Below are 17,106 nucleotides of genomic sequence, written 5' to 3' on the forward strand. Positions count from 1 at the left end.
TGGAAGGAGACAGACAATAAACAATAAGCGTAACAGACTTGTAAAGTCATCCTAAAGGGATTCCAGCTGGGGGGGGGGGCGTCTGGATGGCTCAGTCATTAGGCGTCTTTCAGCGGAGGTCATGATCCCAGGGTCCTGGGATCGAGCCCCACATGGGGCTCCTTGTTCAGCAGGAAGCCTCCTTTTCACTCTCCCCCTGTCCCCTGCCTGTGCTCCCTCTCTCGCTGTGTTTCTTTCTGTCAAATAAAATATTTTTTAAAAGAAAGAAAAAAAAAAGAAAATGAAAAGCAACATAAAGGGAGTCTGAAGGGGAAGGGGGCCTTTTTCCCTCCGCAGAAAGAGAAAATTCATAGCCCCATGTAAAAGATTCCTGCGATGTCCCAAGGGTTTTGTTCTCTTATTCCTACCAATAATGCGGATAGGTAGGTGTTAAACAGGGGCTCGGAGAGTCCAGGGGCCTCACCCAAGGTCCACCAGGAGCAAGAGACCAAGTGGAACTGAAACTCAGGATTGCCTAACACCCAAGACAAAAACCTCATGACCCTGCAGCGCCCCACCCGCCCCCAAGCCACTGTTTGGGGCCCAGAGTCCCAGTCGTAGGGTCTACAGATGGGTCTAGGCAGCAGGAAAGGGAGAACTGTCCTCCCTCCCATGTAACACCCCTGTGACAGTTTCTGCCATGCCCCGAAGGACAAGATACCAGGCACTAGGCTGAGAATCATAAAGACCAGACTTGGAATCCCACTGCTGTTGCTTACCAGCTCTGCGGACTCAGGAACCTCATTTATTTTTTTTAAAGGCCCAAAGAAAACAGGACAGATTTGTTAATATTTGTTCATTCTGGGTGACAGGTTCACAGACGTTTGTTATATTGTGATCTGTGCTTAACTATAATTTTTAAAAAGATTCATTTATTTATTTGAGAGAGAGCGAGCACACGGGTTTGGGAGAGAGCCTCAAGCAGACTCCCCACTGAGCATGGAGCCCAACAGGGGCTCAATCTCATGACCCTGAAATCACTACCCGAGCCGAAACCACGCATGAGATGCTTAACCCACTGGGCTACACAGGCGCCCCTTAACTTACCATTTTCTTTTTTTTTTTAATTTTCTTTTTCAAGATTGGGCCTGGGTGGTGGCGCCACCTTGTGGCCACACTATTATCATGAATTTAAGAACTTTTTTCAAAAGTTCCACGTGTGTACTCACAAGTTTATTGTTATATGTTGTGAAATAATAAAGCCCCAGACTTCCTTAACCTTTCAGGGTAGAGAGGGGCCTCCAGGGATCCTCAGCCTTTGCTTGATTACTTCTAGCCACGGGGAGTTCCCTCTCTGGAGGAGAAGGCTGATGTCACAGTGGAACAGGTGACTCTTCAGAAGGCCTTTGGCCTGGACCTCCATGCTCACCGGAGCTCCACATTATGGAGATGGAGAAACCAAGAGCCAGGGAGGCCGTGAAGCCTGCTCAAAGATGCTCTCACAGATTAACTGCCTAAACTCCATGATTCCGGGGATTTGTCTGTTTTGTTCACTGCTCTATCCTCAGCACATAATGGGCTCCCAATAAACATCTGTTCGATGAATAAATGAGCAAAACTATCAGCCCAGCCACCAGCAGTTGGGACCCAATCTTCGTTCTCAATAACTAGAGGAACAGCCATCATTTTGCTCGTGTATGTGTGTTTTATTCTGTAATGTAAGCTCCGCACCCAGCATGGGGCTTGAACTCAGGACCCTGAGATCAAGAGTCACATGCTCTGTGGACTGAGTCAGCCATATGTCCTTACTACATGCCAGGCACTGTTCCAAACTCCACTTGCTCGTTCATTTAGGTAAAGCTCACCATGACCCTGGGAGTTAAAGGAGGTGTGATCATTAGTCCCTGTTTTGCAGATGGGCAAACTGAGCCTGGGGAGTTGACCTGCTCAAGATTACACAGCTAGGAAGTGGCCCAGCCTGAATTTAAACCCAGGCTGACTGGATATTTCCAGAGGCTTGGAGCCCGGGAAGAAAACAAGCTGGGAGCTGTAGGCTCCATGTAGGCACACAAGGAGGGGAAGCTGCTACTAATTACTTACCCGCCCTTACCGAGAGGAGCCTGTGCTTTCGGTGTTAATCCCTTGTAAAGATTTTAAGATCTTTCTACCATTGCTGTGGGGCGGGGAGCAGGGGAGGGAGCGAAGGGCAGAGGAGAACCTGAAATGTTTTTTTCTGGGCTCTCTTGGTGGTTCAGCTTGAGGTTGGCAAGGAAAAGAGAAGTCACTATTTCCCATCCCATGCCCAATGGCAGGCGGGCCCAAGCGATGTCAGCATTCAAATCTGGCTCCTCCCATTTGCTGCTCCCGCATCCAATCAGCGACTCCTCTCCAACCTGGCCCCGCCTCCCCAGGGCCCCACTCAATTCTGGTCTCTGTGGTCTCTGGTCTCTATCTCCCGCCCGGACCACTGCAGTCACCACCATCTGTCTCCACTCTCTGGGAAACCCAGCTCTGTGCAGAGCCCTCCGGGGCTCTTACTGCAAGGAGAATGAAGTCTGAACTCTGGCTAGCATTGCACACCTGCCACCAGCCACGCCAACCCATCTTCCTGCTTTCTTTCCAATGAGCTTCTTAATTTCTTTATATGTCTACCCTGCCTGGTTCCATACACAGGATGGAGGCGGCTCCTGACCCAAGATTCATCCTGCCAGCACGGTGCTTGGTTCTGAGCTCCAGCACCGCGTCCAAGGCCCCAGAAATCCCTGCCTTTGGACGTGCTCTCTGAGTCCTTGGAAGCCCCGCAGCATCTTCTCTGCATCCTTGGGCCAGGCCTCACCTCCAGCCGTACGGAATGGCTGTTAATATGACCAGGGCTTGTCCCTACCAGACTAGGAGTCACTGAGTCTGCATGCAGGAGGTCTACTTCTCTCCAATCAAACTCCACGTCAGGGATGTAGGGCCCCGGTGGATGGCTACGCCCGCACAACCGCAAGAAACGCCATTCCGGAGCTGGGAATTACACAACCTGCACAACAGCCCAGAGCAGCCATGCTCTGGGAAGGCAGCGTCCTCTGAGGAAATCGCGCGTGTGGTACAGCACCGTTGTCGCTAGAGGGCGCAAGATTAGACTCCGGGCGCCGCTGCTTACACGCCTGTGCACAGCACTCCCAGGGCATAAAAGCACTCGATTCCAAAAAGTGGATTTTCCGTGGATTAGTAGTAATATACGTGAATTGTCTGGTAAGGGTGGGGAACAAAGGGTCTGGGCCCTCGCGCACCCCGCCAGCCCTGCCGTGTCTCAATGATGGAGAACTGGGGGGACCGAATGGCCTGGGGGTAGTGATCCCAAATCCCCCGGTCCCTGTGAGGTGTCAGGCACCCACCTGGCACACAGCAGGAAACCTACAAATGACAACCACTGACGTTACGCTGAGAGCAGGATCAGACCTGGGCTCAAGTCCTGTGGCCGCCGTCTTTCAACCATGCTGCCCCGGACAGATGATGCAATCCCTCCCCACTTCGGCCGCCTCCTCTGTACAGTGCGGGCCAATATCTGCATCACAGGCTGGTGCCGAGCATTAAGTGAGTGACTTTGTGTAGAGTACTTAGCACAGCACCCAAACTTGTATATTTCTTTATAACCACTGGCTTTGTCTCTTTCCCCTTCTACCAGGTCAGACTAGACGGGGGTCCAGGAAAGGGCTGATACTGGGTCCCTGGGAGGAGGAACAGATGGCATGAGCTAAGCCCAAAGGGCCCAGGGGTCAAGATGAAAAGCGCCTAGTCTGGAGGCCCACCCAAGATATATCCGAGGCCAGACATGGGCGCCCAAGGAGAGAGGTGGGAGCCAAGGAGGCAGCAGCCACAGGCCCACCACAAGGCAGCGAAGTGGGAGGGCCACTAGGGGCTTCTCACTGCGCAGCCTGACCCCCTCCCCCAGGCCTTGCTGAGGACCCCTTTGGGGACTCTGGGTCAGCAGAGGCACCCAGTGAGGAAGAGAACACAAGCATTGAAGGAAATTTATTCATGAGAAAACGCAGGGAAACAATCTGCTGATTACAAGCTCCAGAAGCCCTTGTCGGAACAGCCGGGAGTGTGGGCCGGGGGGGCCGGGGGGGCCGGGGGAGCTGACCGCCACCCTGGGGACAGAAGGGCAGACACAGGCGGGTGTGGGTACCGAGGCGTTCTTCACGGCCCGCCCGCTTGCCCTGTCCCCGGGATCTCACTGCCCTCTGGGTTAAAGTGCAGCTGGGCCGGGGGGGTGGGGGGGGGTGTGATAGGTAGAACTGGGTGCTGGAGAGCTGTAGGGAGACTGGCCGCCATGAGCCCTCCCCCCTCCTCTTCCTGGTTTCTTGAGGCTCAGCCAGAGTCTACCCCACCCAGATCCCTCCTTGGAGCACCCCCCCCAGCCCCCCCCTCCCCCGTCAGATTTAGAAAGAGCTCCCCAGGAGGGGGAAGGCTAGCTCCATCCGTTTTCCGCCCAAGACTTGGGGGGGCAGTGGGAGGGTGAGGAAGACTCCAGGGATGGTCCGGGAGTCCTCCCCTCCCCCCCCTCCCCTCCCCCCGCCCAGGTAAGCTCCTCCCTTGCCTTCCTCCACCCCCTGGAAAGCCAAGGAGGCCAGAAAGGCCTCGGCTCCAGGGCCCTGAGTCAGCAGGGTCCTGCCCAGACCTGACTCCCAAGCACACGATCGAGGGAGGGCCATTTTGGTGCCAATGGGGAGAAGCTCTCCTGGGGACGAGAGACCTTTGGGGAAACCTATGGGGCTCGAGCTTCTGCCAGTGGTCTTCCTAGCCTGGACCCAGCCCCTTCCTCAAGGCTGCTGCTGGCAAGGCACCGACCCTCAGCCCAGGGGCCCCACTCCACCCTCTGAACGTCAGGGGCCCCGCCCCACCAGGACGGTGAGGACCTCACACCCACCGCAGCAGCTTAGCCAACCTCTCCCTGCCCCCACAGGCATATCTCTAGGAGGCAGAAAGGAAGAGAACCACCCACCCGCTCCGAAAAAGAACCCTGAAGACCTCTGCTACCTCCCCTCACTCTTGAATATATTAAATTGTGCAGCTTGGCCCCAACCCCTCCCTTCAGATCTCCACGGCAACGGGAAAGCGTTCCAAGTCCAAGTCTGAATCCAAGTCCATCCAGTGCCAAAGGGGGGCTCCGGCCTGTCTCCCCACCGCTCCCCCAAGGTTGAGACCCAACATTCCACAGGGGATGAGAGGGGAGGAGGAGTTGGGGCCTCAGTCCTCAGCCCCCTCTTCCTCCACGTGGGGGGCCCCGGGGGGATCCTCGGGCTCGGGGGTCTGCCCGCCCGGGTGGGGGTGGGGACGGGTGCCCGGCTGGGAGCCCGGCGCGTCCTCGCCCTGCACGTAGACGCTCAGCCCGTGGCTGGGCTCCTTGCCACATGCTTGGCAGCTACAGTGCACGATCTTCTCCACCAGCTTGTCCACCCGGGGCACCTCCTCGTGGCCGGGGCACTCCAAGGTCACCTGCGGAGGACAGCAGAAAAGGGGAGACATGTTTCCAGAGGCCCCACGGGCAACAACACTCCTCATGGGGACCGGCAGTCCCAGAGACCCCAGAATGCCTGAGCCTGCCTGGAGGGTACCCCCGTCAGCTTTGCGGGCCCCTCCACAGGGAGGAGGACAAGCCGCTGCAAGAGCCACCCGACTTGTCTCCTCACAACCTGTCCTGCCCCCTCCCTACCCATTCCCTCACGGCAGCCTGAGGGGAGAAATCCAACAGGGCCTGCCCCTGTCCACAGTCCACCTCAGTGGACTTGAAGAAAAGTCCAGACTCCTCACCAAGCCCCCCACCCCCAGGACCTTCAGGCGGCCTCTGGCTGACCTCTCCATCCCTGATCTCGTGTCACTCCCATCAAGTCTAAGCTGCCTGATCGGCCCGAGACTTTGCACATGCTGTTCCCTCCACCTGGAAGGTCCTCACCTAACCCACCCCAGACCACCTGCCCCCAAATCGCCCACTTGACTTCCACTTAACCTTTGGGGCACCATTCCAACATCACACCCTCAAAGAGCCCCATCTCAAAGCCACAGCCCAGCCTAGGTCTGCCCTACTGGACCCTGTCGGGTCTTGCTTTTTTCCTAATTCACGTTTTCCCAACAGCTCTCCCTTTTTCCATCTTTCTTCCCCTTTTCTCCCTCCTTCCTTCCACAAAGCACCTACTCCCTGCCAGTGCTGGGGACATAAGGATAGGCATGGTCCTGCAAAGAATTCAGAGTCTAACGAGGGAAGCAGACTTGTCACAATCACCCAAATGCAGATGGAAAACTGTGAGGGGACAGAGGTCAAAGCAGACACACACAGTGCTCAGGGGGATAAGAAAGGGCCCTGAAAATGCTGCTGAGCGAAGAGCAGGAGAATGAATAGATGTTAAGTGAGTAAGGAGAAGAGAGGTATTCCAACAGGGGAAAGAGCACATCCAAAGGCCCTGTGGTCGTACCATGCAGAGCAGGTATGAGAGATTGAAAGAAAGCATACTGATGTCAAGTGTCAAGCAAGTAAAAAAGATAAGGGAGGCGAGACAAAGCTCAAGAGACTGGGGAGCCAGGCCACGCTGGGCACTGTGGGACACGGTGAGGATTGGGTCTCATCTTAAAAGAGTAAGAAACCACTCAAAGAATTTCATTGTAGGACTGACATCAGAATGGAGCTGCAGGAAGAGCTCTTGTCCAGTACACATTGGTGTCAGACACATAAGCCATCCTGTGGCAAGGGCCACGTCTGGAGCCCCAGCACAATTCTCGGCCCCTGTACAGGGCAGGGCCTGACCAGTAGGCCCTGCAGCCGAGGCCCAGGCAGACAGGAGCAGGCAGCAGTACTCACGATCTCCCACATGGACTGGGCCGGCATGCAGGAGTCGCAGTGAACCAGGGACTCCGTAGACTGCGGGAAGGTGTTGGGAACGCTGTAACTGAAGCACTGTCCTAGGCACGCCCTGCAGGAGGAGAGGTCACTGTGCCCGTGACACCGTGGCGGCGGCGGCGGCGGGGATGGGCTGCCCCGTCTTCTGCCCCTCCCCCCACTGGCCCTGCCCCGCACCTGTTCTGGATGGACTTGGCCTCGCAGCCGCTGTGGCCCACGATCTGGGTGATGTTCTTGGCCTCACACCAGGCGCTCTTGTCCGGGAACAGTGCCAGCTTGTTGATGGGCGGCGGAGCGGCCAGCAGCATTGCGGGGAGGACGGCCCCCACCAGGACCCGGAGCATCCTGCCCGTGGCCTCTAGGGCCCTAGGACTGAGCACAGATGCAGGTGAGGCCGGTGGGGCCCAGAGGCCCCGTGGACAGAGGGGACGGCGGCATGACAAGCACGGGCTCTGCCACCCGACTGCCTGGGTTCGAGCCCTAGCTCTACTGCTTACCAGCAAAGCACAACCTTGGACCCGTTATTTGTCCTTTCTGAACCTCGACAGTGGAGGCACTAACATATGCACGTGCCATGGGCGCCCAGGAGGTTATGAGAGCCCCAGCGGTGAGACTAGCCCATAATGCACGCTCTGCGGGTGCTGCTCTGCTACCCTACTGTGCAGCTTTGAGCAAGTTCCTTTCTATGTCTGTGCCTCGGTTTCTTCATCCAAGAAATGGGGATGGCGAGACGGGATGGCAGAGGACTGTGAAGCTTCAGGGCCTCTGGCAAACACACAGGCTTGCCCAGGAAACACAGTGCCTGCCCTCGAGGGGCTGGCCACCCAGCGCATCTCCTGGGCACACCGCCTGCATGTCAGCTACCAGGAAGCTAACCTCCTCTGTCCGGCACTGTGACTTCTTGGGCCACCTTGGCTGGCTGGGCATCAGGGGAAAAAGCTAACCCCGGACCAGGCTACTTCTTTTTTGGATCCCCCACCAGAGCCGCAAGCCCTGAGTCTATACATACATCTTTATGTATCCCCAGGACCATCCCAAACTCCAAGGCAAGACCAGCGTCTGACGGGATGGAAGGAGACGGTAATACCAGAACTGGCCGGAAGATGGCGCCGCAGGGCAGCGTGTGTCCGAAGGATGGCTCTCAGAGGGGGCTCTCCCGTCTCCCCAACCTCCAAACGTGTGGAAGAGGGAGGCTTCAGAGCGACTTGGAAATGAGGGCCAGGCCTGCAAGGGGGTGCTCTGGGGACAGGACATGGGAAAGGGTGTAGAATGGGGATCCGGGAGTCCGCACCTGCTGTACGACCCTGGACACCCAGGCCTCAGTGTCCCCACCTCTAAAATGAGTGAGGTGCCCTGGACACTGGTTGTCAAAGTCGGCGGATCATAAGAATCCCGAGTTCCCTAGGGACTTCTGGAGTGAAGTTCTAGGGCTAAGCGGGGCTGCGAATTTTCTAGCAAGCTTCCAAGGTGCCTCCGACTTGGAGCCAGGCTCGAGAACTGGTCCAGCTCAGTCAGTCCAGGATTCCATGCCTTGGGATGGTCCCAAGCGGGGTCTGGGCATGGCCGAGTCGGGATCAGGGGCCAGGTGCTGTCCCACAGACACCCAGCACTAGAGTGGGAACATACCCTTTCTGAACGACCCTACCCTCAGTCAGCCTCCTTGGTGAAGTGTCCAGAAAGGGGGTGGTGTTGGGGGTCTTGCCTGTTACTCCAGGGAAGACCTAGGTGGGCTGGCTCAGCTGGGCTCTAGGAGAGGGCTCGGGGCCCCCTGCAGGGCTGGGACCACCTCCACAGCCCCGTGTTCCCTCCACCCAGAAAGTCCTGCTCAGCCCCTTCTCCCTGCAGGAGGTCTCCAGAAGCAGAGCTGAGTCCCATCTCACTGGACCCCAACGCCTGGGGGACCCCTGCTCCCAGCCAGCGGGGAGGGGTGAAGCAGGGAGAGCAGTAGGAGGTGAGTCGGGACAGCCTGCCCAGTCCCAACTGCGTTTGTGTCATGACCCTGGCTCTCACCCACATATTTCCGGTCTCACTCACAAGACCGACAGCGAACCCGTGTTTTCAGTACAACCACATCCTAACAAAATAGGACGGACTCGTTCCTAACTGGCAACCTAACTAATTTTTCAACCAGCGGGGCATCCAGAAGTCTCCCTGACCCCACTGGGTCCTCTTCTGTGCCTGGGGAATCAGGCTTGGAGTCGGGGTCTGACCACAGCACGCCACGCCACAAGGAGCCCCACAGGGACCCCCACCCCCACCCCCTGAGGCCAGAGCTCCCTCAAAGACCTCAGGCAGGTCTGGGCACTTTGTCCTCTCCCTGACCCTGTGACGATTCCTTAGGAAGATTGGGCCAGGCAGGAGGTGACTGGGAGTTGAGGCTGGGATGGTGTGTTAGTAGCCCTGAGTCCCATGGATCTGCTTTGCAGGTGATTTGCAAGGGAGGGGGGCGGTTTTGGAATGGCAGCCGTGGGCCTGGACCAGGCTAAAGGGGGGCAGAGCTGAGACTGGGGTAAGGCCAATAACAAGGCTTATTGAGAGACAGGGCAGTGGTGAGGTTTTAGGGGGAGTCACGGGCCTGGAGCATAGGGACTGGTTATTAGGTTCAGGTTATAGCGAAGGGGGAATCTTGCTCTCCAGGGCACAGTCCAGAGCTAATCCAGCAGGGCCCAGAGGGGGAAAGTGCGGGGTCCCTTTAGCCAACCTGCCAGCACCCAGGACCTCAGAGCAAGCTGGAGCCACTGTCTGCTTACCCAGACTGGCGGCCCTGCTCCCACCCCAAGCATGGCCCCCGGAGTCCTCTGGTTCAAGTCTGGCCTTCCCACCTAGGAGCTGTGTGACTTCCAGAAATAAAGCTCACCTCTCTGCACCTACTTGCCCCTACCCTAAGATGGGAGCACAGCACTGCTGGGGAGAGGGACTCAGAGAAGGCAGTCAGCGGGCCCCCAGCTCAGTCGGGTCCCCATCCCCTGGGAGAAGCACAGGAAGGCGGGGCAGGCCTCACACGGCTCACTGGTTTATGCTTAGCTAATTTTTCTAGACAGCAGTGGGACCTTCCTTCCTCAGACAAGAGCCTCACCCACAGATTCTCATCTCTTCTTCCCTCCCTAAAGATCACGCCGCAAGTCATGGGACTCCTAGAATGCCAGGATGGGCAGAGGGATTCCCCCAGGCCCACAGCCCCCCACCCCCTTGCTTTGCAAAAGGGTCATCCCCAAGGTCCCCCAGCAAGTCTGGCCAAGCGGTGCCCTTCCCATGAAGCATGAAGTTCCCCACAGTTTAACGCTCAGTCCACTAAGCACTTCCTAGGTGGTGGGGGAGACGGAGGCCAAGGGAGCGCAGGGTAGCTGGAAGCCCAGACCCTATGCCCGCTCAGAGCCTAGAGGGGGAGGTTGAAGGAAATGGGGTTTCACGGAAGCAGTTGTTCAGATGGGAAGTCAGAGAAGGTTGGGGTGCAGGGAAGGAGGGATTCTTAATTCTGGATTTATTGATTTTAAAGAATTTATTTGAGAGAGAGAGAGAGAGCATAAGCAGTGGGGAGAGGCAGAGGGAGAGGGGGAAGCAGACTCCCCGCTGAGCAGGGAGCCCAAGGCAGGGCTCAATCCCAGGACCCTGAGATCATGACCGGAGCCAAAGGCAGATGCTTAACCAATTGAGCCACCCAGGCACCCCATTAATTCTGGATTTAGTTCAGGATTTGCGGTGAGTTACCAATGACCGGGAGAGGAGGGAGCTCCGGGCCGAGGGGACCGCACTCGCAAAAGCAAGGAGAGGGGCTTCATTGCTAAGAGCCTGGCCTATGCCCCACCTGTCTCAGAGCAAGAGTTGGTGCTAACTGGGCCAGACACTGTTCTGGGTGCTTTTAACGTGTATGCATTTATGCGGTCCTTACAACCACCCGTGAGATAGCGACTACTAGCTCCCCCATTCTACAGAGGAGGAAACTGAGGCATGGGGAGGTTAAGAGATTTGCTCAAGCTTACAAGATCAGGACTGACCAACACCAAGTCTTGAATATGGACAGCAGCAAGATAAGCACCAGCTACCTTTGCAGACGGGAAGGCTCCCGGAGGATAAATCCAGAAACAGGAAGAGGCGTCCAGGGAAGGGTCCAGAGTTGGCAAGAGGCCTGGGGCTCCCTGCCCTGGCAGGCTGCGTCTCTTATCCTTATTCGCACTACCTGGGAGCAGAGTTCAAGTTCCACTCCTGACTCTATGGCCCATGAGACCACCCCACACACACCCTCACACACACACACACACACACACACACATACACACACACACCCCCCGCCACTGACAACAGTGCAGCCAGGGCCGACCCCTGGGACATTGGAGCCTCGGGAAAGGTCTGATACAGGCCTGCCTCCGAGTCGTGGCAAGATTTCAGTGGGGGGTGAGTGCCTTCTCACCAGACCCCTGTCGCGCCTAGATCCAAACCCCCCAGATCCTCAGAGGCCTTATGCAAACACCAGACACATCCTGAGGCTGCCAATGACACAGAAAATTCCCTGGGGGGAGAGGAGGGGCCGTGCGCGTGGAAACTGAGGCACAGAACAAGGAGGCAAGCACCCAGCTTTCTCATTCCAGAGAAAAGGGCAGTGGACAAACACAGCAGAGCCGGTGGGGGGCTTTCTCGGGATCCTTCATTCAAAAGGTCCCCAGGGAGGGGTGGGAGAGGGGCAGCAAGAACATGTTCCGTGGTTGGGCCTTCAGGGTCCCCCTTCTCTCTTTCCACACCGCCCAGAACCCAGCATCTTCCCAGAGATGCTTGCCAAAGCCCACATTCCCCGGCCCCGGCGCTGCATTTTCTAACCCCACAGGTCCAGGCTGTGGTCCGGGGGTCATCAACGACACTCCCACATGATTCTGAGGCCCAGCCAGGTCGGGAGCTATTGGCCCCCCAAACTCCCCAGGGCAGGGACCCCCATAACAGCACTGCTGACGGGAGCCACCCACGCTGCTGCCTGGATTCCAGGGCCTGGAACAAAGTGTTCAAGTCACTGGAGGGACCCAGATTTCCAGGAAGACCTCCAGCCCACCCCCCCCCCCCACCGTGAACCCCTTCGCAGAGCCTATATTGTGTAACAAGTGAACAGTCGCTGCCTGTTTCCTCTTTAGGGCAAATCTGAATATTCAGGCCACATGTGCCAGGATTTTCTTGCTAGAAAGGTCCACTCCCCACCAGTCACATACACACACAGACCCCTGGAGTCACCGTTCGCAGCAATGAGCCTGGTGTGGAAGCAGGTGAGGCCAGGGCTGGCAAACCCCTGGTGGCAAGGATCTCCCCGACTTCCACTTGCTTCCTAACCTCTCCTGGGCACCCTTCCCGCCTACAGCCCCACCTGAGTCAGACAGAGGCTCCTGCCTGTGGGCCCAGCATCTGGGCAACACAGTGATGGACACACCAAGCCCGTGGTGTGTGTGGTGTGTTGCTCTCAAAGTGATCAGATGACCCCAGCCCACCCCCTCCTGCTTTCCCTGTCCACATACGCACAGAGCACGCTCTGGGTCCCCCGCCACGGACGGCCACAGACCCAGGCACAGAAACTTAAACTTTCTGTGCCTCCATCTCCTCATCTGTAAGGTGGGCACACGGAGAGCGCAGAAAGGTCTGCAGAGAGCAGCTGCCACAGGATACAGCCTCAGCAATGTCACCCCTAGGGCTAGCCTGGGGTCCCCGAACTTTGCCCCCACCCTCTCCCCGCCTCCCACAGGACGCCCTTCTCCCTCCCCTCCCCCTCCCCTCCTCCCATCAGATCCTGGGCGGGTCCTGAAACTAACCAAATCCGGGGTTGCAGCTGCCCTGATGAGAGTGGATTTAGGGGAAACTCAACCATAGGAGATGATGTCTTAGAAAGGGTTTTATAAACTGTTGAGTGCTGCCTCCCACACGGACTGGCCAGGGTCGGAGCCGAGAGGAAGAACCCTCAGACTCTCACTCTGGGGCCACTGACTGAAGGGACAGGGTCTTGGAGAGATCAGCCCCCTCGGACCCACCCAGGAGAAAACAGGCTGGGCCTGGCTGCCAGGCTGTCCCCACGGCGGGTGCGGAGGGCGTGGCCTCTGTGGCCGCAGCCCCAGGCTTGGGCTCAGCCAGGGTGGGGCAGTCCCTGCAGGTCTTGGAATGAGCGCAGGGACTTCCTTGAATGGTGCAGCTGGAAAGGTCGCTCTGGGACTCCGGCCAAGAGGCGTCAGACCCCAGCCCCGCTCCTCTCAGTAGGCTCTACTGGGCCTGCTCTGGGGTCCAAGGGCAAGTTCAGGCCCAAGCCCATCCACTGACTCACTGTGTCCCCGGGCACGGTCAAGTCTAGGAGTTACAGACAGAGCCCCTGAACATTTGCGTTGCCTCCCCGAGCCCCACACTGGTCCCCTCCAGAAGAGCGAGCATGGCCTGGGAAGGTCCATTTAAGCAGATTCCCTCAAGTGCAGTCTGGCTCTGGCATGTTGCTTAAGGCCACTGTGATTCCATGACCCCAGTCTCACCGCAGGGTGGCTTCCTTCCTCCCCTCGGCCCTAGGCGCTGGCAGAGCATGAACTAACTGTCCCAGGAGGTGGACGCCCAGAGCCAGGCCCATGCTCCCAAGGCCTGCCCGCCTCTGCCAGGCAGGTCCCGCTTCGGGGCCACAGCAAACCACCCCCCCACCGCCCCCCGCCCCAGGCCAGGGCTCTCCCACCTGCAGACCCTCCTGCCCACAGACCCAAAACTGTCTCAAAACAAATCTATGCTAATGAGCTGCTGCAGGGCCCGCTACACATCTGCTCAGCAGAAGTCCCACTGCAGACCTCACCAGCATCCCTGCCCACTCTGCAGCCTCCGACCCTTGGGGCTGGGGGTGGGGAGAAAGAGCCAAACTCAGTCTGAAATCTCACTTGAAAAGAATGAGGATATACCCGTGGCTAATGCAGACCACCTACTCTCCTCATCCACCCCTCCCAGGCGCAGGCCCAGGAGAAAGAGGTCCAGCTTGCAAGGGGTGCGGGGGAGAGGGGCAAGGGTCACCAAGGAAATGCTCCAGTCTTGCCTTTCCTTTGGCCCCAACTAAAGGCAAACCACACCCAAGCAGCTCCAGCATCTGGGGGGAGTTTCTGGAGGCTGGGGGTTTCCACAGTAACAAAGGGTGAGGGGTTCCTTGTTGACAAATTGCTTCCCCACTCCCCTCCCCAGCCAGCGCCCAGCCTTTGGCCTCCAGCCCTGACCTCTGTTTTCCTGGGGTTCCCGTAGTTACAGGCTGGTGTCCTCCAGCTGGGCGAGGGCCTCAGAAAGCCTGAAAATGTGCCCTTCTCCCCTGATGTCTGCCAACCCCCTGCCAAGGCGGGCAGCTGCCCCCTTTACAGCGGCTTGTAAAATATCAGAATCGCCCCGCCCAGGGAGCGGGGCGGGCAGGTGGCCGGCAGCGGGGCCCCGCTGTCCCGGCCGCCTCGCTGGGGTGGAATTCTTAAGAAAACTGAGCCCCCTGAGCCCCCGGAAAGGCTGGCTCCCTCTGCCCCAGACTCAATTCCAGGGGGATGACCCAGGCCAGGCCCCGGGGGCAGGCGGAAGGTAGGGGGAGGTTTTACGCGTCTTTTACCGGGTCTAGGAAACTATTCATGAACCCCACTGCGGGGGCTCGTGCCTCTGACACTGGGGGACTGTCTGCATTTTAGGGTGGGGGGGTCAGGGGGATGCACAGACACAAAGGTACCCCCTCCCAGAGGGGCAGAACGGAGAGACAGAGAACATAAAGGCATAAACCCAGGGAGACTGAACACGAAGGCAGAAGAGGAGAAGAAACAGAAAGAAAGGGACCGAACAGAGAGGGGGACGGAAACAGAGAGACGAGAGACACGGGCAGTCGGATGGGGAGACAGAAAGACAGGGAGCGAGACAAAAAGGAGGCAGAAACGTACCGCAGCGGAGCGGCTCGCGGCGCGGCGAGGCCCGGGCAGAGCCGGGGAGACGCGCGAGCCCCGCGGCCGAGCTCCGGCCGCTGCCCCGGCGCCCGCGCGGCCCGACCCGCCCTCGACCCGCCCGGCGTGCGCTCGCCACGCACCTCCCTCCCTTCCTCTCCCGGCCGCCGAAACTCTCACCAAGCGGTGGAAACCCCCGGCGAGTCAGGGGACGGGCTCGGAGCGCAGCGGTGCCCCCAGCCACCCCGAGCCGCGCCCACGTCCCCCAGCCCCGGCGTCCGGAGGCGCCTCCGCACCGTGTCCCGGGGCCGCCGGGCGGGCCGGGGGCGCGGCGCTGCCCCTGCGGCCGAAGCCTCTGGAAGCCGGGCGCCCGCGTGCCGGCCCGGGCGGGACTTACCGCGCGCGGCGGCGGCGGCGGCGGCGAGGAGCGCGGTGCGCCCGCCGGTTCCCGCGGAGCTGTCTGCGGGCCGCGGGGGGCGGCAGGCCCGGCGCCCCCGGGAGGCTCGGGAGGCGGCCGGCAGGGCTGGCGGCGGCCCCGCGAGGCTCGGCTGGGCTGCGCTGCGCGCCGTCTGCGGCCCCGGGCGGGCGCGCGGTGCGGGGGAGCGGCGAGCGGAGCGGCTCCGACGTCAGGGGTGTCTCCGCTCCAAATAGGGAGCGAGGGCGGGGGCAGCGGAGGGAGGGACGCGAAAAAGAAAGAGCGGGCGGGCGCGCACGGCCGCTCCCTCCGGGCTCGCGGGAGGGGGCGCCCCGGCCGCCCGGCCCGGCCCTTCTCCCCGCCTGCGAGCCTCGGGCCGGCCTGCGCGGCGATCCGACGGCGCGGCGGAGCTGCGGGGCCGCCCGGGCCGGCGCCCCCGAGCAGCCGGCAGAGAGCCCCGCGCCCCGATCCCTTCTCAAGCGCCCTCCGCCGACTTTCTCTGCGCGCCCAACTTCCCTCTGCCTAACTTTTCCCGATACTGGCCAGGCCTCGGGGTGACAAAGATGGAGGTCTTCCTTTTTGCGGGGACCCGGGCGTTGCGGGCTTGCTCCGAGGCTGTGGCGCTCCAGTCCACCGAGTCCCGGCACCGGGCGACCGTCCCGGCTCTGCAGTCCCGCGGGGCGCCCCACCTATCGGCTCTCGGGCAGGTCAGGTCCGGCTCTGGGGACCCCGCTGCCCCTCGCCCTCCGCCCAGCCTCCTTTCAGCTCAGGCACTGGTGTGGGCATCCGGAGAAGGGGGTGGGAGCCCCGGAAGGACTCTACAAAACGAGAGCGCCGACCAACGGACTCGCTTCTCCGGCTCCCGGGAAGGGCAGGACTCAGGCCCGGCGCCCAGCGTCGCCTCGGCGGTCCAACTCATCAGCCCGCACTTGGGTGGGTGGCGGGTGTGCCTCCTCTGTTCCGTGTGTTCTCAGGGGAACGAGGAAACAGCTTTGCTCCTGGAAAGTGGTAGCCCAGGACACAATCGGGGGACCTGCACATTTTGCTTTCTACCAGAGTTGTGCGTGTCCGTTTATTTTACCCAGACCGATGGTTGTCACGGGTGGCCGAGCATCCCAGGTGGCTCCAGGCGGCCTGCTGGTAACTCCACGGTGTGCTCCGGTGGTTCCAAACCCAGACGCATCCCCATGCCTCCTAGCTCCCGCTTATGCTGTTCCCTCTGCCCGCAGTTCCCTTCTCCTTTCCTCTCCTGGCAAAGTCATTCCTTGAGCACCAGATTGGAAAGACTTCCCAAGACCCTCGGAGAGCCTAAACCTCTCCTTCCTCAGGTGTGATCCTTGGCATGGAAAAGAAGTCTGGCAATTTCCCAGACTGGCAATTTCTAGCTGGCTGGGCACATCTCTTTCCTCCATTAGACCACAGGCACCTTGAGGGCAGTGATGGCTGGTTTATTTTGGTGTCCCCAGTGCCTAAGGACGTTTCCCCGATATATTTGGCTGAATGGAAGTAATTATTAACCGCCATTGAGAAGTGTTCCCAGGAGAATACAAGAATAACAATCCTACGATATAGAATGTGTATCTTACTTATGATGGGTATTCGTATGTATAATAATAATCACAAGAGCTCACACATACTGAGCCCCTGACTGGGTGCCTGCTCGCATTCTAGGCACTTGCCACCCACACAATAACTCTAGAAGATAAACAGTATTGTTATCCCCCATTTTATCAGGGAAAGGAGAAAAACCTAGAGAAAGGTTAAGTAACTGGCCTAAAGTCACACAGCAGGAGATGAGGCCAGCTACTGTCTGTTGGATGACCACGACCTGCAGAGCCTCGCCTCGCTGCCTGGAGCTCGGTAGGCACCTGGGAAATCTTTACTGTTGTGCTTACTCAGTTCTCAGTGCAGACTCTGGGTAGGGTGGGCTGTGGATCTCT

At 59.1% G+C, this 17,106-nt stretch overlaps 1 protein-coding gene across 1 annotated transcript; it reads right to left on the reverse strand.

Annotated features, from left to right (window-relative positions):
• Positions 1 to 4,540: 4,540 nt before the first annotated feature.
• LOC116600800 (neuroblastoma suppressor of tumorigenicity 1) lies at positions 4,541 to 15,374 on the reverse strand. Its single transcript, XM_032361151.1, has 4 exons — positions 15,149 to 15,374; positions 7,040 to 7,234; positions 6,824 to 6,935; positions 4,541 to 5,466 (listed from the first exon to the last, which is right to left on the reverse strand). The coding sequence occupies exons 2-4, from the start codon at positions 7,204 to 7,206 to the stop codon at positions 5,218 to 5,220; spliced, it is 528 nt and encodes a 175-aa protein (XP_032217042.1). The 5' UTR covers positions 7,207 to 7,234; positions 15,149 to 15,374; the 3' UTR covers positions 4,541 to 5,217.
• Positions 15,375 to 17,106: the final 1,732 nt, after the last annotated feature.

The sequence above is a fragment of the Mustela erminea genome, chromosome 10 (genome assembly GCF_009829155.1).
Source record: "Mustela erminea isolate mMusErm1 chromosome 10, mMusErm1.Pri, whole genome shotgun sequence".
NCBI lineage: Eukaryota > Metazoa > Chordata > Mammalia > Carnivora > Mustelidae > Mustela > Mustela erminea.

Coding starts and splice junctions, on each gene's coding strand:
- LOC116600800 (XM_032361151.1), bottom strand. CDS start 7,206: ATGCTCCGGGTCCTGGTGGGGGCCGTCCTCCCCGCAATGCTGCTGGCC. Junction 6,936..7,039: donor GCCAAGTCCATCCAGAACAG/GTGCGGGGCAGG, acceptor CTCCTCCTGCAG/GGCGTGCCTAGGACAGTGCT. Junction 5,467..6,823: donor CCCAGTCCATGTGGGAGATC/GTGAGTACTGCT, acceptor TGTCCTCCGCAG/GTGACCTTGGAGTGCCCCGG.